General features: G+C 43.2%; 1 protein-coding gene across 1 annotated transcript; it reads right to left on the bottom strand.

The window, feature by feature from the left end:
* Nucleotides 1-111: 111 nt before the first annotated feature.
* LOC307251903 (uncharacterized protein) lies at nt 112-24,592 on the bottom strand. The gene is made up of 51 exons (XM_080029349.1): nt 24,322-24,592; nt 24,134-24,181; nt 23,998-24,042; nt 23,843-23,890; nt 22,968-23,111; nt 22,568-22,666; nt 21,964-22,032; nt 21,774-21,854; nt 21,522-21,575; nt 20,563-20,727; nt 20,354-20,440; nt 20,186-20,230; nt 19,261-19,383; nt 18,872-19,162; nt 18,695-18,745; nt 18,580-18,606; nt 17,953-17,979; nt 17,782-17,844; nt 17,581-17,685; nt 17,426-17,488; nt 16,778-16,813; nt 16,625-16,678; nt 16,308-16,379; nt 15,822-15,884; nt 15,255-15,326; nt 15,129-15,155; nt 15,005-15,040; nt 14,349-14,384; nt 14,106-14,222; nt 13,875-14,003; nt 13,670-13,750; nt 13,048-13,089; nt 12,843-12,905; nt 12,658-12,726; nt 12,438-12,464; nt 12,302-12,352; nt 11,849-11,893; nt 11,647-11,679; nt 11,291-11,413; nt 11,057-11,188; nt 10,869-10,964; nt 10,284-10,409; nt 10,117-10,182; nt 2,996-3,112; nt 2,603-2,743; nt 2,115-2,276; nt 1,526-1,654; nt 1,178-1,315; nt 975-1,055; nt 768-803; nt 112-250 (listed from the first exon to the last, which is right to left on the bottom strand). The coding sequence occupies exons 1-51, from the start codon at nt 24,536-24,538 to the stop codon at nt 204-206; spliced, it is 4,299 nt and encodes a 1,432-aa protein (XP_079885475.1). The 5' UTR covers nt 24,539-24,592; the 3' UTR covers nt 112-203.
* Between the last annotated feature and the right edge of the window lie 892 nt (nt 24,593-25,484).

The raw sequence follows: 25,484 nt of genomic DNA, 5'->3' as shown, positions 1-25,484 counted from the left end.
CTATACAAAATCCCTGATTTCACAAAGACAACTCAGCACAGTTGGTATCCAGGGAATATAAAAAATACAATCTGAAATCATTTCTAAACACATCATGGTGAAAAACGTATTGTGTGTTTTCGTAAATTTACCACCGTTATATACAATGGACAAATTCCATATATTATAATATATTGGGGTCCATATTTTCAGTAACTTGGCTCTTAAATGCCAACGTTCCTCTTCCTTCTTTTATTCAGCACTGTGTGTTCTGAAAGAAAGCACATAGACTTGCTTGTTAGGTTGCTTGTTGCAGCGCATTAAATCAAACATTCAAAATGATTACTAGCTAACAGCAGGGCCGCGTTCATCATGCAAAAGTGTGTATGCTTATCCTGCTAACTTTGCTCTGCCTTCAGCTTCATTTGGTCTGTTCATTTTGTATAACGCAAAGTGTGCTGTTCCTTTGAAATAATGCCATCATGAGTATTGAGTTGAAACCATCATAAGCACACGTGTGTATGATTTGCTCAGTGCTGATCAGGGCCCCTGCTGATAATACAACTCTAGCACCGATTAGCAGGCATGCCCCTGTGGCTAAAGGCAGCACATGCGGCTGTATAGGAACCATCTTAAAGGATAATATCACTGTTTTTTAAGACTGTCGTAAGACAATTGTCAGGTGCCCAAATGAATGAGCAACACAATTGAGCCAAATCAGTTATCCAGTTATCATCCGTTACAATCAGTTATAACAGGGCCCAACTCCTAATAGGACAAAAACTAACCTCTGCCTCCTTCAGGACCTCGAAGACCTCGATCACCTGCGTACACACGAAGAAGAGTCAGTGCTTTGACATTTATTAACAACAAAATAATTCGATTTTTCAGCTATTATAGATGTCGGTTGCACAAAAGTTTTGTGGTTTCAAAACCAAAGCTTCCCAATTCCAAACTGCATTTTTTTTCTTTTTGCCTCTTCTTTTTATACGTACCTCTCTCTCCTTTTTGCCCTGGGAATCCAATGTCTCCCTTCTGTCCTGGTCTCCCAGGTGGTCCCACAATGGCTCCATGTGCTGTCAGAGAGCAAATGCAACTGTCATCAGTCAGCTCATACACTTTAGGTTTTTTCAAAGATTCTATTAGTACTAAGAAAATGAAGGGTGTGTGACATTTGAATTTATTAATGCACGTTTACCTCTGATGTATTCCACCAAATCCGTGAGGTTTGCGTTGGAACCAATCAATCGGCTGTGTCCAGGGGGACCAGGAGGGCCAGGTGGTCCGGCCGGCCCTTCATTGTGGCTCCTTTCAATATCACGTCCCAGGCCATGAGCTGAAGAATAAGAAAAAAAGATGAGAAACATTGTCAACCATCGCCTCTATCAGTTGTGTGGAATTTAACTTTTGGATTTTCGACTTTTTCGTAACATTTATTTATTTGTTTATTTAGCAGGGACAATGCACAGCTCATTAGCAGTAACAGAGTTAGCTATAAGCTAATGTTTTCATCTGTAGTCCCTAACATAATAAAACAACTGCTCACATCTGACGTATTCCAACAGAGCTGTGGAGTTTCCTTGTCCGGGGGGACCTGGGGGGCCCTGTGGTCCTGGCGGTCCTTGGAAGACGCGACTGTTGTAGTCCCTCACGATATCTTGCAACACACCGCGGGCTGCAAATGAGAGGTATCTCTGTGATGCATGTGAATACCTTTTTGGCTACATGTTGCATGATGCATTCAACCCAGGAAAAAATAATCTTAATTGTCAGAATGGAAGGAGGTTATAATGTGTCATGAGGAAAGACATTTGGAATTAGGGGAAAGTATGGAGATGAGGACTTTGAACACAACTAGCAGAGGATACGATTACTTTGCCTTTTTTGAACAGTTTAAACATTTTTGTTAGGATTTTTCTCAATGTCCCGTTGGCTACACTTTGAAATGATGCACTAATAACTGGGATTCTTCTTGATAAATCCCTGAACTGGAATGGACACGGTTAGCGTGAACAGAGATAAAGCCTGATATAAACAGGGCTCTTAAAGGTAATATTAGCCATTCACAGCTAGTTGAGAAGTCAGTCCATTTTATTTTGACAGCAAGGTTCAGAGAGAAAACAAATGTCACCTACATTTGATGTAATCAGTTACTTTGGCAGCCATACTGGAAAAGTCTCTAGAATCGGGGTTCCAGTCTCTGGCATCAGACACACCTGGCTCTCCCTTGTGTCCTGGGGGTCCAGGAGGGCCTGGCGGACCAGGCAGTCCGAACATTGCTCCTCTAGAAGCGTCAGCTGGAGACATGACAACATAAGATGATTGAAGCAATGACTTGTTAACATGTTAACATTGTCCCTTAATCAAAGTTCAAAGCAATATTTTGGAATAGTTGTTAACCGTAAAATTTGTGCATGTCGAGGCCAAGTCCCCTTTGTAATTCGTCAAGGTTTCCCCAAAGCTTAATGTGTAGTCATTGTTCAACCCTGCTCATGGCCTGACACAGGCCTAGGACTATAGATTAGCTCAAGAGTCACAAGTCACATACTTTTTTATTTAAAGCAAACTGTTGTAGCTTTCTACAGTTTTAAATTGGTGTTGGTCGGTATTCTTTTGAACTCACTCTTGACGTAATCTAGTAGTTCTGCTCCGAGTGTCTCTCTGTTAGCATGCTCAGCATAGGAAAGCAGTCCACGGGTTTGACCAGGGGGACCCTCAGGTCCAGGGGGACCAGGAGGACCTGCTGGGCCTCTGAAGGAAACACCTTTGGAAAGACAATAGAACAGGTGTGCAGACAGACAAAATGTTAAGAAAAGTGTTATTAGATGAATTCATCATGAACTGATTAAGCTAATGTTTTAGGGCATTTACATTACATAATATCGACTCTACTAAGGTCGGTATGGGGGTAGGAAAAAAGTAGGTGGCAGGATATTTTCCATAGTGGAACACTAAAAAAGGAGAGTAGAGTAGAGTAGAGTAGGTATGATGTAGTGGAAAGCGCCATTTGACTCACTTTGCAGGTATTCACGAATGTCTGAATTGATGTAGTTCCCAAATCCTAGTGGGCCCGGTGGTCCAGCTGGACCAGAGGGACCTGGGGGGCCAGGAGGACCCTGAGGGCCTACATGTGCTTGATACCAAGCAAGGTGGAGAATAAAATGTTAGTTCTATTAGATCTTATAACCGTTAGAATCAGGGATGGAAATTAACACCCGCCACACGCCAAATGCGGGTAGATTTGCGTGCTGGCGTGTAAATTGTGTCACTTCACCCGCCACTGTGTCGGGTAATACTTTCCAGTCAGGTCCGATCTAATTTGCATATTTAATACATTCGTCATGAACATGATGACAGGGCGCTACACAGTTCAACAGTTATTCTGTCCTAGCAGTTGTGTCTACAATGGCCATAGACAGATAGCGAACGGCAAAGAATCAGGCTGGTTTATCTTCTTAAGATTTATTGAAGTCCAATTCTTTCATCGTAAAACTATGGAATACAAACAAAAGTATAATTACTAATGAGCCAAATATCCACATTTTATACACACGTTAGCCTGCGCACATGCAGTTTGAGCTAGCTTAATTTACACAAAGAAATATAATTAGCTAAGCTGACACAAATAATATCTTGACAACTGTTAAATAATTGCCTACATATTCACATAGCTGTTAATGACGATATCTACCTACAATAACCAAAAGAACACTTACGGACGTATTCCTCCGAGGATCCGATATTCAGAACAGCCGTACAGTACTTCTCCGTTTTGAAACATGTGGAAACTAAACCATCCACTTATACAGTAACGTCATCCAAAAACATTATCTCTGTTTCGCCACTAGGCGTCGCCATTGCACCACACATAGTGTAGTGCAGCCTAACAAAGCAGTCTCAATACAATTGAATACACATTGACATTTCTTGAACAGAACACTCCCCGTCTGGCGTAATAACTATTATGCCACTATATTATTATTCTCCCATTAATTACCAACCTTGGGAAGAAGTACAACTAACTCATTAATAGGTCTTAAGTACTCTTTTACAGTCCCTTGTTTGGCAGTCTTCACCATGACCTTACGAACTCTGTTGTCACTGCTTGGCATGGTCTTCGTGATGAGCCCAACCGGCCATTCATTGCGCTTCACCTGACAGTCTTTAAGCAGGACGACGTCACCTTCCTGAAGATTAGGTCTGGCCTCAGTCCACTTCCTCCTAGGCTGCAGCGTGGTCAAGTACTCCTGCCTCCATCTTTTCCAGAGGCAGTCTGCTAGGCTCTGGACCTGACGCCACTGGCTTTTGTGTAGGTGGTCGATCTTAAAGTCTCCTGGTGGAGCAGGTGCAACACTGGCTTTTTGAGTCAACAGCATTGCAGGTGAGAGAACTTGAGGCATTTCTGCGTCTGTTGAGACAGGGGTCAAAGGTCGAGAGTTCATGATGGCCACGATTTCAGCCATTAGTGTAGTCAGAACTTCATGTGTGAGTCTTGTGGCACTTTCTTTCAACAGGAGGCTGTCAAGGATACGGCGTGCGATCCCAACCATCCTTTCCCATGCTCCTCCCATGTGCGATGAGTGTGGTGCATCAAATGACCAGGTGCAGCCTCGATCTTGCATGAAGTTTTTTGTCTCTGCAACGAGCAGCGTAGCTACGTGATGATTTGGTGGTATGATTAAAGGATGCTTTTCTTGGTCAGAGAGGCCACCTTTGCGCACCCGCCCACCAACTCTCAGCAGTCCTTCGTTGTTGATAAAGGGGTCTACTTGTTTGAGTGAGCTATGTTGTGACACTTTCCCATCTTGTGTTAGGCTCTTGAACTCGTCTTCGTACACATGTTGTTGCACAGCTTTAATAACTGTAGATTTTGCTTGTGTGTGCTCAGATGTGCAAGGTTTTGTGCAGTAATGCCACTTTCTACAGGTCTCCGTACGTGAGGATTGAGAGAATGACTTTGCGACATGGGTAAGTAGTACAACAACAGCTTTCACACTGGGTTTCCAGCTTGAAAAACGCTGGAATCTGTCTAAGCCCAGAGTGTGATTTGCAGTTGAGGTTGCCAGTGTAGTCACCTGAGTTCGGATTTCAAGGTCCAGGTCCGGGTTTACAAGCTGAAAACACTGTGTGTCAGTGTCTTCTGGAGCATCTGGCTGTGTGAGGAACTTGGGACCGGTGAACCAGTTGGTGTGGTGCAGTTGAGCTGGCGGCATAATCCTGGTGGCGTGATCAGCTGGGTTCAGGTTAGTCCGGACGTGATGCCACTGGCTCGGTGCGGTTGATTTCCTTATGCGCGTTACTCTGTTGTTGTCTTCAGCGAGATACACTTCTTTTTCCGTTAAATCCAAAAAGAGTTTATCCTCAATTGACAGGGCTGTTTTTTCATCGTCTGCCGTCCTGAAGAAAACACCGTCTCCAATACAGCTTATGTCAGCGCTGAAGCCTTTTGAGGGTAAGTACTGGAGAGATTGAGAACTTGCCTGCTCTTTGACATGGATGCTTTTGGGGCCTGGTGTGAAGTATGAGGCTCTGCCGTTTGGGAGTATATTTGTTTTGTAGACATTAACATCAGTAGGCTGGTGAGCTCCATCCAGGCAGATCTCTCCTACAATGACCCAGCCCAAGTCTAAGCGTTGTGCGTATGGTGTGTTGTTGGGGCCATTATGCTGCTCACGTACCTTGTGCACACTTAAGACGTCTCTCCCCAGGAGTAGGAGGATCTGGGCGCTGGGATCAGGAGGCGGGATCTTGTCAGCCACTGGAGCGAGGTGAGGAAAGAGCTGTGTTATCTCTGGTGTCGGGATTTCCTCTTTGTCATCAGGCATTGAGTTACATTCTATGAGGGTAGGGAGCTTCACTATGGTTTCTCCATTGAGTGACTCTACAGTGAAGTTACTTGCTTTTCTCCCCGCCGTCTCAACTGTGCCAGAGCATGTCCTCAGAGTGTAGGGAGAGGGGTTACTTTCAATGCCGAACAGATCAAAGAACTGTGACTTAGCCAATGATCTGTTACTCTGTTCATCCAGCACGGCATAGACACGTCTCATCTTTTCACGCTGGTTTGAGGGGTAGACTTTCACCAGACAGATTTTAGAGCATGATCTGGGCTGACGAGAGTTATTACATACCTCGGTGCATTTTGAGGTGACATTAAAGGGCATGTCATTCTTCTCCACTCTGTTTTGTTCTGGTTCACATTTGGTGGTCTCTTCAGCTGACCAGGGGGCAGGACCAGGATGGAGTGCGGAGATGTGTTTATCGCTGTCACATTCTCTGCATTTGACAGACAATTTGCAGTCCTTTGCAAGGTGTCTAGTAGAAGCACAGCATTGATAACAGATGGAGTTCTCCTTCAGAAATGCTTTCCTGTCATCTAGGTGCTTGTTCCTAAAGGCGCGACACTTAGAAAGGGGGTGGGGCTTGTTATGGATGGGGCAATGTTTATCTGGCTCATCAGTTTTCCTTTCAGACTGGTTGTTCAGGGAGCTTGGAGCTGTGGCTGACACCTCAGTCTTCTTGACAAAGACAGAGGGCGTGTTGCTGAATTTAGCTGCTCTGTCTGGCTTCTGGCTGTTTGAATAGGTGGATGATGAGAATGCAAAACTTGGGTCGTTTCTGGTTTTTGCTTGGTTGCAAATGAACTGTACAAAAAAGCTGAAAGGTGGAAAAGCTACCTGGTAGTCCTCTTTGTATCTGGAGCCTTGTGTGACCCATCTTTCCTGCAGGTTGAAAGGGAGTTTTTCAACTATAGGGTTAACACCACGTGCTGTGTTGAGATATGCAAGCCCAGGCGTTAGTCCACTCCACATTGCAGAATCCAATTCAAGCAGCAGGTCGCCGAGCTCTCTTAACTGACGAGGTTCTTTGTTGGTGAGGCGTGGAAAATCTTCCAGCCTTTTCAGCAGAGCATGTTCGATGACCTCAGGGCACCCGTAGCATTCCTCTAGTCGCTGCCATATTATTTTGACTGCGTTTGCAGGGCTGGTTACATGCACTGACCTCATTCGTTTAGCCTGGGTGGATGACTCTGGGCCGAGCCATTTGACGAGAAGGTCGAGTTCCTCTCGGTGCGTCAGGTTGAGGTCATGTGTGATGTTCTGGAATGAGGTTTTCCATGCCCAATAATTTTCGGGATGGTCGTCAAATTGGGTCAACCCAGAACTCACCATCTCTCTCCTTATCAAATAGGTGGCGAAATCAGGTATCTGAGGTGGCATGTTGGTGTAGCCTTCTGATGAGACACGAGAAGGAGGGACTGCAGCTGGTTGCCTCCGTGTCGCACTGTTCTGCTGGCGCTCAAAGCCCATACCAGCATGCTGTGGGTAGCCGACGTGGTGATGGGGAGTTTGAGGAGACTGGCGTAGAGGGGGATTTGAATCCATAGGTGCATGCTGTTGGTAGCTGGCGTGGTGATGGGGTGTCTGAGGAGACTGGTGGAGAGGGGGATTTGGCTCTGTAGTAGCATGCTGTTGGTAGCTGACGTGGTGATGGGATGTCTGAGGAGACTGGTGTAGAGGGGGATTTGAATCTATAGGTGCATGCTGTGGGTCAGGAAGTGGTTGCTGAGCGTTTTGTACCGGAGTGTGGTTCTGCACATACTCCCTGGTGCGTTGAGCTCTCTCTTCATCCCCTAGATCGCTGTGCCTATCATCCAAGTCTGCTGCAGCTTCATAGACCTCTGCCTCTCTGGATGCTGCTGCTGCCTCCCTCTCTAACTGCAATACCTTGAGCCCTGTTTCCACATCTGCTTTATTGCGCTCTGCTTCTGCAAGTGTTCTCTGCCGCTGTTCCTCAATGCGCGCTTTCTCCCTCAACATGGCTGCCTCCCTCTCTGCATATGCGCTCTTTACTTTTAGTGCTTCTGCTTTGGCCCTCGCTTTAGTTGCTGCGCTGCTAGCCGTTGATGAAACAGTCTTGCGTGACGAAGAGCTAACATATGACCTAGTTTCTAATGTTAGGTCTGCTTTATTTTCTTCTTTCTGATAAGCCATGTTGTCGCTGTGACTCTGACACTGACGTGATGGAACGCTGTTCTCTGATCTTCACCCGCTGTGTTTCGTCCTTTTACTATTCTGTCCTAGCAGTTGTGTCTACAATGGCCATAGACAGATAGCGAACGGCAAAGAATCAGGCTGGTTTATCTTCTTAAGATTTATTGAAGTCCAATTCTTTCATCTTAAAACTATGGAATACAAACAAAAGTATAATTACTAATGAGCCAAATATCCACATTTTATACACACGTTAGCCTGCGCACATGCAGTTTGAGCTAGCTTAATTTACACAAAGAAATATAATTAGCTAAGCTGACACAAATAATATCTTGACAACTGTTAAATAATTGCCTACATATTCACATAGCTGTTAATGACGATATCTACCTACAATAACCAAAAGAACACTTACGGACGTATTCCTCCGAGGATCCGATATTCAGAACAGCCGTACAGTACTTCTCCGTTTTGAAACATGTGGAAACTAAACCATCCACTTATACAGTAACGTCATCCAAAAACATTATCTCTGTTTCGCCACTAGGCGTCGCCATTGCACCACACATAGTGTAGTGCAGCCTAACAAAGCAGTCTCAATACAATTGAATACACATTGACATTTCTTGAACAGAACAACAGTTTCTTTTTGCCTTTCTAGTCGAACTGAACTACGGCGCGATCCGCTCCGCTAGGAAATACTATCTGCGAGTTAACGTGTGGAGGCATAAGTCGACAAATCAATCGACTTACTTTGCCCCCTTTTTTTCTTCCCACAGCAGAGGTTGAGGTGCTGAAAATAAAGTGAAAACTGCGCTTTTCCTTTAAGCAGCAGAGCTGCCGCCGTTGTTACAGTATTTGCATCAAAGCCCTAATGGTAATACAAATGAGATGCTTTATTTAAACGCTGTCCGTGCTTAGAGGTGATTTTAATTGTGTCGGCTGAAACAGAAACTAACGGAGGGATTCGGCTCACATACAGTCCCTTGAGTCGCGCAGTCAGTTTGCCGACATGGCTTTGTATTTAAGGCTCGAGACATACAATCAGATCGCATACAAACAGGGAAGCCTTTCCCATCGATATCGCTAACGGGGAGAATATCCCCGGTTATTATTTGAGCCTCAAACCACAGAGTTCTTCCCCGTGCGGTGGCTCGCGCACTCACTAGTGATCTCACGGTGAAACGCTGCTTTGCTCGGACGAAGGCATCGTGTGTTTCTAGATGATTTAACGGCATAGTCTCAGACGAGCGTTTAACATTATGCTGCATCTTTTGCACTGCACTGTTTTTTATCAACAGTGAAAAAATGGTCCCACACCGGACTCTTATGTGTAGCTGATTACTTCATGCACGCACCTTGCAGAAGTGACGCTCCTGCAGCGCGCTCACGACCAGACGTGACACGGTGACATCTCCCATTAATAAAACGGCATAACTCCCTGATTTTCAGATTTCTATTTTTAAATTCGACTTGAGCGCAAGTGGAAAACCGGTCAATGTGTCGACACATTCACATCCCTAATGCATATGGAGAAAGTGATAAACAATATCAACATTTCATATCATTAACTAAAAAGAAAAAAGAAATCTAAAGGTAACTTCAATACTGTATTATAATTATTGACTAAATGATGAAAAAAAGGTGTCTGCAGGGCCAGTGAAAATATACAAGGGGCCAGTAAAACTCGGATCTATTGGCCAAGCGGGCCAGTTGGGAAAAAAAGTTGCATTGAACCCAGAGTATATATGGAGTTCAATTACAATGTTTTGAAATAAAGATGGCGTGTATTGTGTATCATATAGTAAGAGTGTACCATTTAATTTGCAACTCAGTTCCTTGGTAGCACCTACTTACAGTACAAATTACTTCTGATGGAAAACATTTGTATGAAAAACACTTTCATTAGCTATTCTTACTATTGTATTGTTTAACATTAACGCATATATTAAAAAAGATATTGCGTATAAAAAGTGGCTGGTAAAAAAGATGAGTGGCTGGTAGATTTTTAAATCTACCTGCCACAGTGGCTGGTAGGCAAAAAAGTTAATTTCCATCCCTGGTTAGAATAGACATTTTACATGAATATAAACACTGAGCTCATAGACCTGATTTTAACAGTTTGTGTTCTGTTTATGTGTCTTACTTGATAGCAAGGTTCCAGGAGCCCCAGGAGGTCCAGGGGGTCCAGGCATACCTATCAGCCCTCTCTCTGGTGATGGACAGGACCCACAATCACAATCAGTTCCAGTAATGTCCTCTCAAAGGAACACCTTTTATTAGGTGAGCTGTAGGTCTATCTGTATAACTCACCATTCATGAGGCTGAGGACACGCCCAGCCACCTCCTGAGGGTCGAATCCATAGTCGCCTTGGCCGGTAACCCCAGGAGGTCCTGGTGGACCAGGAGGACCGGAAACATATCTCCTCACCTCCTCTCCTGGAAAAAGATAATCCTCACACTTTGGCAAACAGTCTCAGATGCTGTGCTCTCAGGAGCTGGGTTAGGGTTGATTAACTTCATGATTTCTGAAGAAATCGAGTAAACAGTTGAGTCAAATACAAAAATGAAGGCAAAGATAGTTCATTTCCTGTTACCTAAGCCATAGCTTACAGATAATTACAAAATGGGCACTAACCTTTCTAAGGATTTTACATGATGTCCCTAACACAGACATATCAAACAGACAGAAAACAAGGCTAATCGGTTTGGCCAAGATTAATGGCATTTTGAGGTAATCAGCATTGGCTGTTCCCTGCGCTCATCAGGAAGATTTATAAAAACAAATGATTGAAAAACCTATATCAGTCGACCACTAGAATGTAATCTTAATTTGTACATATGCCATTTAATATTAAGTTTCTTTCGATATGTCATCCGTCCGGGATTTGTACTTACGTTGTAATAGGCTGATGATGTCACCGACAGAGGTAGAGCCAGGTGGACCTGGAGGACCAGGAGGGCCAGAAGTCCCTTCTATTCCTCTACCTTGATCTGAATAGGTCAAATGTACAAGGTTTAGGCCACTGTTAGCATAAACACATTATACATCTTGTGTAATAGGATTATAATGTATTTGAGCATACTTTGAATGTAGCCGATAACTCTGTGGGCCACGTCATCAACCAGCCCATCCCCTGTGGCTCCTGTGGCTCCTGGGGCCCCTGGAGCCCCAGGAGGACCCGGAGGTCCTGCCAGGTACTGCCTGATGCCATCATCTGCAAGTCAAGACCAATTTGCCTCAAACAGATTGCTTTACTGAACTCTTTGTTTGATTGGATTGTAGTGTGTTCAACCATGTAAATAAATGAATAGCTTACTCTGAAGGTATTCTGAAATATACTGGCCCACTGGCTCACTTGATCCAGACCCATCTCTTCCATCTCTTCCAGGTGGACCAGGTGGTCCAGGTTGGCCTGGCTGGCTGGCACTGTATGAGCTACCTGGTATGGTAAAACAAAATCTCTGATAAAATGTCATGTACATATATAACATTAGACTAAAACTGCTATTTTAAACTAGTCTGCAAAAGATAACTACACTATACCTACCTTTATATACCTACAACTATAATCATTTCTACAAAATGATAAGCAGTACTATTTGACAAAGATGTTATTGAGATACTGTCTCAATACGTGATTTGACATTATATGATAATTAAGATTGGTCTTACCCTCTCCAGGTATTCCTGGCTCACCAGCATCCCCTGCAAGAGACACGTAATGAGTATGAGAGACAAACTACAGAGTTTGCTGACTCTATATACAGCCACGTTCAATCCAGTGTAATACCACATGAACCAAAGCTGTGGATTTCTAACGGGTGTGTAAGAAGGGATTTGAAATAAGTCACTCAAAACATGTGGCTGACTTTACCTTTAGGTCCTTGTGGCCCCTCATGGCCTGGAGAACCTGGGAGACCTGCGATGACAACCAAAACATTGATTTAAGATCTGATAAAAGAGCTTGGAGATTCATTGTTAATTATGTCCACACAAGCTGAACAAACTCCACCTGCTGATGATGGCCCTAAGATGTGGCTGAAGTATTTGGAAATATTTCTAGTACTTAGTCCTTGGGCTAGGTTTTCTTTGTCTGACTGTAACTTTTGTAATTTTACCTAGAAAAAGTAGAAGCCCCATTAATTATCAATTTCCCAAAGCTCTGCTTTTATCTGAAATTCGAGATGCATCCAAAAACAAAATGACACAGAAAACAAATGTTCTATGACACATTGCACACAAATAACAATTTTTACATCAAGCACATCCCCAATAGCTACTCCTTTTTGTAAAACGTTTTGTAAAAATCTAAAAGATTTTCTCATACCAACACCGGTTTCCCCTGGACTCCCTGGAAGACCTGATTGACCTGGTTCACCTGAAACAATCATCCTTCATTAAGCAACAGATGTCTCTTTTAAAAAGTATTGCAGATGCAATGTATTGTTTTGCAATCTTATCACCTTGGTACCCTTGTGGTCCTGGGGGTCCTGTGGGATAAATGAATGGGAAGATTAAAGAACATTTCTCTGAACCAGAGAAATTAAACAATTTCAAATTTCCTAATTCTGCTCTTGACCTGAGCCCTACCACATTCACATGAATACATGAATACATATTGTCCTACTACTCTATAAGAGGCAATCACACAGTCTTCAGAAGCATCTGTCTTGTCAAAGCTACCTGCTGAACCGTACGAGCCCGGGGTCCCTGGAGGTCCTGCTGGTCCTGGCGGTCCAGCAAAAAAGGTTTCTAAGACAAAATAGGGAAGGCTATTAACAGGCTAAGCAAAGACCGTAGAGTCACACAGAAGAGTCCAGTTGTTAAAGCCTACAATATATATCTTAAATCAGTTTTCTTGAACCAACCTGAGGTAGGCACAAAACTACCAGGTTCTCCTTTCTCTCCTCGAGGTCCAGGTGAACCAACACCTGTGAGGAGAGTAACAGATCAATTTGAAATACTCGATCAAATATAACTTTTTATTCTGAAACTGCCTTCATCACTGTATGCTGATGATCTATGTATGTATCTTGCTGTCTCCAAGGCAAGATCCTTGTTTGGCTGGCTCACCTGGAAGACCTCTGCGTCCTGGAGGGCCCGGTATAGTCTCACCTAAACAAGAGTTACAACAGCATCTCAATAATCATTCGTTTGATCTGTACTACTTTCCCAGTTGTTTGGAAATGCCCATGGCATCTTACATGTGCACCTTTTCCCATATGTCACTGGTGTAGTGTGAAAAATAATATTAAAAAACCTCTAAAATGTCAAATCTACTGGGGTTTTGCCAGCTCACAACAGCATGCAGACAGGTTTAAATAGAACAAATTAATATATTACATGTTTTAATTTAGTTAAATACAGAGTTAAACATGTTTAAACTAATTAAAATGAGTCCAGATACTCTAAACACAGGACAACGTCCTAGTTCTAGTATTCCAATGTCCCAATGTCCAATGACAAAAGTCTGATTAGCTTCTTTGCTAATACACAGAGGTGGTCTCAGTCCCTCGCTTCCTTGAGCCGTGAACATGTCTGTATCCTTTTTGAGCTGGCACAACTCCCAAGAAGGTTTTACATTTAATTGTCATGTCACACCACACAATTTTGGTGAAATCGGCAGAATCAAACCACACATAGATTCCCCCTTAATGCACACACACAGATTCCACCATCATCCTGCGATACATACCAGGAGGACCTTGATAACCAGGTTCTCCAGGAGGCCCAGGAGGTCCTGGTGGGCCAGGATGTCCAGCCACAGAGGAAGGTTCTGATAAAAATGAAAACACAGAGGATGTAGTAGTTTGTTTTACTGTACATTACATTACAGTGTCATCCTGATAGTAGCCCCGGATGGGTCTCAAGGTGAATTACATCAATAGAGATGTACTCACGGTCTCTCCCTGGGGCACTGACGGGTTCTGACTTTGTTACACTGATACCGGGCTCGCCAGGTTTTCCTTGCTCTCCCCTCGCTCCCTTTTCTCCTCTCTCTCCGTTCTCTCCTCGTTCTCCCTTTGGACCTAGAACATGAAGTGTTTCATCACAGAGAAACAATGGGTTCAGTGGATATAAACAGCTCAGATCCTTCAGAAGCTCAACATGGGTCAAGAGTTTGGACATACCTGGCGACCCTGAGGCACCAGCAGGGCCAATAGGACCAGATAGACCAGGGCTTCCAGAAGGACCTGGAGGCCCAGAAGGCCCTGGTGGTCCGGGGACTGCCACAGTATCGGAGCCAACTAAGAACACAATGAGAGAGGGACAAACACCAGTTACACTTGACAACGCAGTGTTTTCTTTGGCTTAATAACTGATGCACTCTCTGTGTGTCCATATGTAACTAGCACAAGTGTTGCTGTTCTTACCTGGACTGATGACTCTACCAGGGGATCCTGTTTCACCTAAAAGACAATGTTATGTGTGATTACATAATGGAACTATAGATTAGAGACTTATGTCAGTGGTTATATTGGCCTTTGAAAAACTTCTATTCGATAGTTTCAATGTCACATTGTAACACTGTTGTGCCAATGCCCTATTTATTATGTAATCGATTCGCAACACTACTTTTTTAGTTTTGAGGAACTTTTGTGATAAATGCTAAAACCCTAGACTGGTCCTACCAGACCATCGTACTTCATTTCATTTGTACCGAAGGTCTGGAATCGCTCAATTGACAATCGATAACTCACTTGAAGGCGGGTTTCTGTTGAAGTTTGAAACTATTGGATCTGCCCAGTTCCATATCGCCAATCGCATTACGTTTGGTCGTGAAGTATGTCATGCACGGGCTACAACTGAAACTTAACTTCATTGTTCTCAGCCACTCCCTCTGTTCGCTGATTGGACCGCCAAAAATCTTATGGGAGAAAACCCACTAATATACCGCAGGTCCAGACTGACTACTGAAGGGAAATGAGAATTGAGCGGAAGTACGTAGGCGGGCAGTGCCAGGCCAGTAAAACCCATTAACAAAGCTAACATTCATTCTAGTTATTATAGAGAGAAAATTAGGCATTACCTTTACCACCAGGCTGTCCTGGAATTCCAGCAATACCTGTGGTTATGGATCAGAAAATAAATATTCATACATAATCTGAAAGGAGAGGAAAATAATTGATTTGTTTGTATTGATATTCTCCTACCTGGGGGTCCTTGAATCCCGGGAGAGCCTGAAGAGGAAAGAAAAACAGTTTCTTGGTGAGCCCAGAAAAGATGGTTTCATCTTAATTGATTATGTATTCTGCCCCAATTGTGAAGTGTTCTGATACCTGGAGGACCAACATCTCCAGGAAGTCCAGGTGGTCCTCTAACACCAGGAAGTCCCATTGAACCTGTGTCACCTGAAATTGAAACAGTAAAATAAAAAAATAAAAAAATTACAGATCAATCTCAACTGAAACAACAACATAACAACAACAACATTGTGGCAGCTGCAGAAAATGGCTGTTCCATTACCGAGAGTTTGCGTGTCTATTCTCTGTGGCTCCAACCAACTTATACATGAACAGACACACGACCTGTCAGTAGTGTACTCCCCTCATTAAATTGGTATCCTCATGTTATCTCTGTATAGCTTTCAAGTAGTTTGACGGGTCCCTATTATTAACAAATACACCTGTCTTACATCACCACAATAGCCTGGTCATAGCTCACATTTCTATCCAAGCAACCACATTACCATGTCAGTATTTATCAAAGCATGTAGCTATTGTGGGCGGCGGAAGAATAAAGTACAATGTCTGGACATATTATGCAGTCCTCATTTTATCCCTCTTCAGTCTCACATCGTATCAATTGAATCTCACACGTATATTCTTTGTACTGTCACTCCTCACCTGCGCCTCCTTTAGATCCCTTTGGTCCAGCAGGGCCATGTGGACCAGGTAATCCTTGTTCACCTTTAAAAGTAAAAAAAAAGGAAGAATCAAAATCAAAAACATCTTTCCTGGTCTTCATCAATTTTATGAATGTAAATCTTATTTCTAACAAACTTTTTTTTTGATGTTTGAGTTCACCATTTGAAAAGTCTTAACCATGTCTGCCATGTTATTTATGTCACCACTGTACTTAAAATAGCTCAACCTTTGGGAAACATTGGATAATGATGTTGACTCTGTTTGCTGTTAGACTGTAACAGGGACAACTATATTGAATTTAATGTGCTCATTCTTCAACTTTGAAGTTAGATATGTCAAAAGCACAATATGTGTTGAGAAGAAGTTCAGATTCGACCTTTACCACTTTTAATTTAGCAGTTGCTGTGATTGGAACTACGTTGTTGTTCATTTTCATATCCAGTATAAAGTCATTTTGGGACATACCTGTCGGTCCACGTGGTCCCCTCTCCCCCTGATCTCCCTTTGTTCCTGCCAGGCCTGGTACTCCTCGATCACCTGCATTCACAACAATGAAATGTGTCAATTGTTGATTTGATCTATGCAAACTAGCCTTACCTTGATAACTGTAGTCTAACCAATCAATGTTCTGCAACAACATAGTTACCTAATTATCTTTAGGGATTTTAATATTCATTGCACATTGTCATTACCTCTAACCACACATTTATGGACCAATTTTAAGTTGGTTCTGGTTTATATGTGGGTCATGCAAATGAATTAAGATGAAGTATAAACGTTACCTTTTGCTCCTGGAGCTCCTGCTTCACCCTGGAAACCCTTTAGACCCGGAGCACCTGCAGAAAAATACAAAAGATTTAAAACTCAAAGTACAATCGGGACCAAACAACAGACAAAATACAGAAGTCATGGAATGATTGGAATGGGGTCTTTACCAGGGCTTCCAGGTGCACCGTACTCTCCCATAGCACCTAAACCAAACGGGGGGAAATATTTCATTGGTTAATGATTGGCGTTATTAATATCCCTTCACATATCGCAGCTGCTCTAACATATCCGTATTAAAAATCACATGTTCGTGAATATATTAACGGATTTACTAATGTGGTTTGCAACCCAGTCAAGGTTTTATTGGCGAATATTTGTTTTCTGTTTTTTTAAAGATTATGTTTCTTACATTTTCAAGGCTTTATCTTCAAGAGATACAGAGAGACAGAGATGAAAATGGGGCAGAGAGGGGAATGACATGCAGAAAATGACCGGATTCGAACCGAGTCTGCTCCGAGGACTGATTCTCCTGGGGGGGGGACGCTTTAACCACTACACCACAAGTTCCCCCCCAATATATATTTTCTTGACACACCTGCAATTGGTTTTTATAAATTACTAGTCTTATTGAGGCAACGCAGGCAAATTTGATACCATTTTTAACTTACAGATATCATCGTGAGCATTTGCCAGTCGATATCTCGTTGGAATCACAGTGGTGTGATCTATACATAGGCTGAACATGCTAAAGTATGATACAGTCCTCTAATATCATCTGATCTGACCTATCCTTCCATCATGACTTTTGACCTTACCTTTGGGCCCCACGGGTCCAGCAGCACCAGCAGGACCGGGATGTCCCGACTCGCCTTGAGTTCCTGTCATGAACACGTTTCATTATTAAAGGCTGAACAACTCATCGAGTAACTTCCCATCATTCAAACAGGGGGCTGACATAAACATTCTTTACCTTTGTCTCCTTTAGCTCCAAACCCTGGTGCTCCGGCTTCTCCACGGGGACCAGCCGATCCATCCCGTCCCCTCTGGCCTGGTGGACCCTCGGGACCGTTTTCCCCTGATCACAAAGGAGGTGAGACTCAGAAACTGTTGTCTCTTTCCTTGTGGGTACTCATCCTCAAAGAATAAAGAAAACATTACATTAACCCTATACCTTGACTTCCCTTGGATCCCCTCGGTCCATCCAAACCCGGATGACCCATCTGCCCAGGGGGACCTGAAGAATTAAGATGTATCAGTGGAGAGAACGAACAGCCAGTTAGTTTGTCACATGATCTGATCTGTGCTAAGGTAGAAGCTGCAACACATTTGTTCTCAGTCTTACCGGGCAGGCCAGGAAAACCACCGTCACCTGCGGGAAAAAAATGTATAGTCATTGGTTTAGGTTTATAGAGCTTATGTCATACACTGCTGAGGTTTGATATTCATGAAGATGTGGCGTAGATTTCAGAGGGGATGTGCTCCTCAATATTTAGTAGATGTCAAATTGTCCCCCTCAAAAAGATATGAAAGACAACCCTAACCCCAAAAGAGATCATAACCGTTCAGGGTGTTGAATCATTTATATATCCTTCTTACCTGTAACTATACAGTATATTCCAACGATTTCAAACACCCCTGAAGTTTACCGTACCATCTTGACCTTGCCACTTCATTTATGTAGCTAGAAAAACTAGCTTGTTACACCCAATATAATTTCCTTTTTTACCTTCAGGGTTTCTGGATTAGATTGTGTCAAGTGTCTACAGATTAATCCTAATGTTATTGAGTTTCTAACTTTTGCCTTCAGTTACAGTAGCTAGCTGATAGCGCACTCCTTTCATTTCCATTGTTCAAAAACTTCATATAAATAAAGACATTTCCACCACACATTGATGTAGAAAAGGCACAACATTTCTGACTCCCCTCTTAATGTGTACGGCCATGTTTGAATAGCAGCACAATTCCTCACCTTTTAGTCCTAGCATCCCTGCATCACCTGTGAAGAAGAAAAAGCCAGCCTTATGATATATTTCAACAAAATATCCAAATATTCCCAATTAGTTGACGATTTGTGCAAAACATGCCTTTAGGTCCTGGTTCTCCTCTTTCCCCTTTGAGTGAGTAGGAAAGTGTATCTAAAAGTGGAGAAAAGGTGGGATTTGTCACGTTCAAGTTTACCGGTCTGGTTTCATTGACAGTTTGGATTGATTGATGTATGATCTTACATGAAGATAACTGATCAGTGTGTTACAATGTCGTACCTCTCACAGCATCTGAGCGGAGTTCATCCCTGAGCAGCTGCTGGATGGTTCTCTGCAGGGCGGCTCTGTCTGGTCCCGGTCCACCCCCTGGTCCAGCAGCCCCCAGGTTGATCCCGTTGTCTGAGCGGGTCAGGGTGGAGCCAGAAGAACTCCTGTCCACGTACGACGAGTCCAGAGGGTCGATGATGTTGATGCCAGAGGAGGCAGACAGGCGGCTGGTCCGGCCTGAGGCTGTGCCCGTGAGGGATTCCAGAGCTTCAACACGGTTCTTCAGGCGTTTCACTTCTTCACCTGTGAGGCCAGAGAGCAGATGATGTCTTCAGTGACCCTTGTGAAGGTAAATGAACTGCTGCTACAGAATGCATGGCGGGGGGGGTTTACTGTTTTACCCAAAGCGATGAGTCCAAAGAGGAGTCCGAGGAGGAGGAGCAGGCCCAACAGGAGGCCCAGCAGCCACTTCCACCAGCTGCAGCAGGAGCAGAAGCTCCAGCCGGATTCGTCTGCACGGATCTCTGAGGAACAGAAAAGTTGAAGGACAGGTTCAAGTTTTTCGGTCCTGTAAGTGTTTTTTTCCAAAGTATCTAATGACAAAGCCTCTAATGAACCATCTACTCATTAAGACTGTTTATGCCTCAGCGCAAGTGATAAACAAAGGTCTGAGGGATTATAATTCCGGCTTGTCCGACCGTCTGTCAGTCTGCTCGCTGTATGTAAATCTGTATGTACCTACGTACGTCTGTCCCTCCGTCCAGGCCATTCTTGTGAGCGCAATATCTCATGAACATTATCAGGGATTTTATTCAAACTTTGCACAAATGTTTTCTCTAATTCAGAGATGAACTGATTACATTTTGGAAATCATAGGTCAAAGGTCAAGGTCACTCTGACCTTATACCTCATGAACGCATATCTCAAGAACGCTTTGAGGGCTTTTTCTTCAAATTTGGCACACATATACACTTTGCATAGAGAATAAACTGATTACATTTTGCTGGTCAAAGTTCAATGTCACTGTGACCTTGTGTATTGTGAACGCAATATTTCATAAACGCTTTGAGGGATTATTTTCAAAGTTTGCACAAATGTTGACTGACTGAAAGATGAACTGATTAGATTTTGGAGGTCAGATGTTAGAGTTTACTACAACCTTACACCTTGTCAAATCTCAGTGACCTTGTACCATATTGTAATCAACCTCTTAAATGTCTTCTTACATTATCTTCATAGAGCTATTTTAGAAATTGTGTGTCTTCTGTGGGGCTCTGGTAGGATTTGCCTGTAAACCTGGGTATACAATGGGACTAAATACAATACCTGCATAGGTGGCTTTGTCTTTTGTGGCAACTTTGAGTGTTGAAGCTAAAAAAAAAAAAAAAAAAAAAAAAAAAAAAGGACAATTATTATAAGCCAAACAATAGTATGTACTACTAATAGAATGTTTATACTATGTGATGAATCTAAAAACCAATAGGATCAGTGTACATTCAGCATCTGTTCCCTCTTCCACTGTTCTGGATGATAGCTTCTTCTTCTCTCTCTTCAGTGAGTCCTCAGAGTCAGAGTACGAAACTACAAGACAGAAGAGTTCATTGTCACTCATCATCATACATAGAATGTGCTTTACACGGATACAGCTCTGTCGATTTTAAGATAACTGTATCAATAAAAGCAGCGGTAGTGTTTGCTGTTACCGAATGCAGGTGCAGGTGCAGCCGACATGAACTGCTTCCCCGTGTCTTTGGTCATGATGAGGCGCTCCGTCTCTTTCTTGATTGGAGCGTTCTCCTTCTCCACCATCACAAACTTAAAGTCTTTGCCTGAGGCCTCGTCAGGAGCAGGACTGCTGGGTCTCACTGCTGTGAGGAACACCAGTATGACAATTAAAAGGCAAATACAGCTCTGGAAAAAAAATTAAGAGACCACTCCAAATGGTCAGTGTCTCTCGTTTTACTACTTATAGGCATATGTTTGAGTAGAATGAACATTTTGGTTTTATTCTATAAACTACTGACAACAATTCTACCAAATTCCAATAGATTTTTTGTCATTAAGAGCATTTTCAACGAGTTGTGTACAGATGAAGATTGAAGAAAAATCCAGACTGGTCTCTTAATTTTTTCCGGAGCTGTATATTGGAGACATGGTCTGGTTCACTTTGATTAATGAGCAACCAGTTACATGGTCGGAAAGTAACAACAACCAACTTAACTCTAATGTGTATGCAATTAAGACATTTGGAACAAATATACATGTGCAAAGAGCACATTAAAAAGGCAATTATAACCATGATTTGTAGTTTTAAGATGGTGTCAGCGATTCTGGAGAATGAGTCTGTAAACGGGTATGTAGCTAAGGTGGGTGGTGGGTCCCTCTGTGCACATACCAGTTTACAGAGCCTAGGCTGTGGATTTAAACCAGTTTTCTTTTCAGCACGCACACAGTACGGACAGATCTTGACAACAAGCGTTCTCCAGAATCGCTGACTCCACCTCCACCTCCACTTGATTTATTGAATGACTACACCGTATCACACTCTACTCTATATCGTAAGGGGTTGTATTGGCTCACACAAGTGGGCAAACCCTGTTTCACAAATGACAAGTCTAATGAGAAAAAATCAATGTGTTTTTAAATATATCAATGAGCGTACCAGCTGTGGCCAGGCTCAGTCCAGGACCAGGGACATTTTTCTGCACACCATAAACTGTGAAGAGACCAACGATACATTTAGACAGCAATTCATGATTCCTGACAAGTGCTAGTTAGATATGATCTGGCATCTGAAATAATTCAAATATCATGGAAAAGTTCATTCTTAGAGTGATATATGATAGAGAAATGTTGACTTCGGAAAAGTATTCTAGAACAATATTGTCTGTATATCACTGCCCAGTGCCCATACCTATATGTGCATTAGTTCCAGTGGGAGAGAGCAGAGTTGGGCTGGTACAGGCCAGGTTATTGGGGACTCCGTACACAGGAGCTGAGAAAACGAGGGAGAAACAGCATGGTGATTTATTGTCAGTCCCAAAGCTTATAGGAGCTATAGAAATATCCCAGTGCTGCAGTGGCATGACAGGGGAGAGGCTCACCGGTGCTGCCTGCAGACAGTCCACTGTTCACAGAGGCTGAGCTCAGGGTCAGGTTGTTGTGAACGCCTCCTGTATATGACACAACAGAGTCACATTCGTACGTCTATCAGAGCTGGTAAAGAAAATAATAACTTACACCATACATTCTGGCCATGAGTAGATAGATAGATAGATAGATAGATAGATAGATAGATAGATAGATAGATAGATAGATAGATAGATAGATAGATAGATAGATAGATAGATAGATAGATAGATAGACATTGAAGTATGATAAAACAGAACACACAATTACAATTATTGTTACAATTGTACTATATAGATACATACAATTAAATATATTAAAACGTATGTCCTTGAAGTAGAATTAATAAAATGTTAAGGCTAAATATTACTAATGTGTAAATTAAAAGTAAAAGAAACTCAATATCAAAGGTTGATATTACGTTTTTTTTCACATATAACATTGAATGCGTGGAGCTATGCAAATTAATTAAATTTACATCCATTGTGTAAGGTAATGTATGAGCCTGTAGCAGGTCACCTAGAAGTATTAGACAGGCAACAGGTAGCTGATGTTGTTAGTAGTCATGTGTTGACTGACCTGACTGGTAAAGGGTGGAGGTATTGGACAGATTGTTGGCGTTGGTGTTGTAAGTGTTGCTGCCGCTCATAACTCCGGTCCAAACCTGTCCATAGTGGTCTAGTAGGGAAGACAAAGAAAATAGTACGACAGGTAAGTGAATGAAATTAAACAGTGTAAGAATGCAGGCAATTGTACCAGACAATCATATACCGTATATTCATATATACAATTCCATGTTCTGTTATCTAAAGAGAGGAACAATTAGAAAAATTGTTATTAAATCCATAGTTGCTTCTGTGATTTATTTATTTAAAAAAAATAATAATAATAATCTTATTTCTTGTTGACTATCAGAGTCTTCCAGGAGTGCAGATTGTAATATCATCCTTAAAGATAACAGACGTATGATTGGTTGAACCTGCACTGGAGCTCTCAGACACGGCCCTGCTGTCTGCGCTGGCCTTCCTGGGGATGGGCAGCGTGTTGTTGGGAGACTGTGTGGCGCTGGTGCTGGTGGAGGAGTTTCCTCTCAGCAGACGCTTCACGTCATCCAGCTCCGTCCCTGAAACAGCAGAGGTAGGCTCACATTTAGCATCAAATGGACGATCGCTTATCATTGACTTTAAAGCCACACTGACCAGATGTATTGATTATGTCTTAAATCACATTTACAGTCAATACGAGCACAACAAGGTGCAGCATCATATATAGATACATTCTCTAGCACACTGGCGTGCTGACTCTCTGATATGATGTGAACAAACATGGGGCCAAACTTGGATCAGGAGGCTCTTGTGCGCATGTTGACAGCCACCAGATACTGGGGTGAGAATCAGTTTCGTATGAATTAGGATATACACACACAAACACACACACACACACACACAAACAAATGCACACACAGCCACTCAAATGTCCCCTCTGATGTAACCTTATGTAAAAAAAAAAGTATCAAGGTGTGCCTTTATGCCGGCCCTTAGAAAAAAAATGATAGGGGCTCATATGCTATAGTAAGGTGCCCCTATGGTTGAAACAAAACATCCTAATGTATGCCCTAAAGTCATATCAAAAGGGCACTTGAGTCGCTCAAATGCCCCTTTGATGTGAACTTTTGGCATATCATGGTAGAAGTGTCTCATTAGGGTGCCCCGATGCTTTTTGCATGACTTTGGGGCAAGTGGGAAAGTCAAATACTGGTTTGTTCAAAAAGATTTTAAAAAGGGTACTACCGGTGCACACCACTGCTTTATACCAGATACGTGGTTATAAATGGCCATGACGAGTCATACTCACAGCGTCCTGTAGGAGAGGTACTCTGAAGCCTAGCTCTGATCTCACTCTCTAAAAACAGAAGAAAGGGTTCATCATATTTATTCTCTAACCGATGATATGTTGCTATTATATGTAATTATTTTGTACTGTCCCTTTATCGGGCCTGTCAGTGTTACCTTTGCTGTGACTTCTCCCTCTAGTGGCAGCACTTGAAGTGCCTACTAGAAGAAAAACCAACAAGTCATTGACAGTTCAAATACATGTGCACAGTCTAGACTATAGCCTATAATCGGAGATTCTAGTCAAACGTACCGTAGTCCTTCCTTTTGTACTCTGGAGAGGAGTTTCCGCTTGAACTTTCTGGAACATGGCGACAAAATAAAGAACAAAGCAGCATTCAATTGATTTTCTCCTCATTCATTCTACCAACAATGTGAAATATGGCCAGACAGTCCAGTACAACAGCACGGATTCATTGACTTTTGGCTCCTTCGACTAACCGTCAAAGACGTCTGCGAGAGCCGCTGCCATGGTGGTCAAGGTCTTCCTTTCCTTCGGAGCAGGTGAATAAGCGTTCGCTGAGGACGATCCTTTCCTCCCTTCCCCGGACCCTCCTGAGCTGTAGCTTGTCTTGGTCACCGGTGAGAATGTCACAGCACCTAGGCCATCATCCCTTTTCCCATCTCTGCCACCGATTGAAAAACCTCCTGAGGACATGGTGCTAGAAGACCCCCCTCCAGAAGACTTTACACCTGCCCCGGAGCTCCCAGAAACTGCAGATCCTCCCCTGGAAGACTTAACAACTGCTACGGAGCTCCCTGAAGCTGCCGACTCCCCTCCCCCAGAGCCCCCCAAAACTCCTGAACCCCCTCCAGCAGACCTCAACCCTGCCCCTGAGGCTCCTGAACCCCCTCCAGTGGACCTTAACCCTGCCCCTGAGGCTCCTGAACCCCCTCCAGTGGACCTTAACCCTGCCCCTGAGGCTCCTGAACCCCCTCCAGTGGACCTTAACCCTGCCCCTGAGGCTCCTGAGCTCCCAGAAGCTCCTGAACCCCCAATAGAATACTTTAGACTTGATCCCGAGTCCCCCAAAGATGCTGACCCCCCTCCTGAAGACTTTAACCCTGCCCCTGAGCCCCCCAAAGAAGCCGAACCCCCTCCACTTGAGGATTCAGTGAAGGATGTGGTAGTGATGCTATAGCCTCCGGTGCCCTTGCTGGCTCCAGATCCACCGGTGCTAGTGGCGCTGGAGCTGCTCATAACTGAAGTGCTTTTGGTGGCAGAGCCTCCGGACACAGTTCTCCCACTGGACCCTCCTGCACTCAGAAACACATCACCTAGTCCTAGAGGAGATATGAGAAGGAAAGGATTTAATCGTTATAAATGATCACCTTTTGCCAACAAAAAAAATTAAGTGAACAGGTCATCCTTGTCTTTTTAATCTCACCTCTAAAAGTCACAGCTTATCAAAGCCCTCATCAAATACTCTGATGACGGCCAATATAGCATCTCAAAAATCCAAGTTTCACGTACAAGACTGGACTGGCAATGTCAATGTGTTGACGTCCGTGGTGAACACGAATTTGATTTTTTTTTGTTATTAAATAACATTCTTTAGGTAAGCCTCCGCTTGTCTGGTCGTGTGCCTGAACATGCCTCGGCA

Source organism: Ammodytes marinus, assembly GCF_949987685.1.
Source record: "Ammodytes marinus genome assembly, chromosome: 6".
NCBI lineage: Eukaryota > Metazoa > Chordata > Actinopteri > Uranoscopiformes > Ammodytidae > Ammodytes > Ammodytes marinus.
The sequence above is the reverse complement of the archived record's forward strand: the minus strand, read 5'-3'. Positions and strand labels throughout refer to the sequence as shown.

Excerpts from the sequence above, each read along its gene's own strand:
- LOC307251903 (XM_080029349.1), bottom strand. The coding sequence starts at position 24,538 with ATGTCCTCAGGAGGTTTTTCAATCGGTGGCAGAGATGGGAAAAGGGAT. Across the intron at positions 21,855-21,963 it reads ACTGTCTGCAGGCAGCACCG|CTCCTGTGTACGGAGTCCCC; the intron begins GTGAGCCTCTCC and ends TCGTTTTCTCAG. Across the intron at positions 18,607-18,694 it reads AGGAGAACCAGGACCTAAAG|GTGATGCAGGGATGCTAGGA; the intron begins GCATGTTTTGCA and ends TCTTCTTCACAG.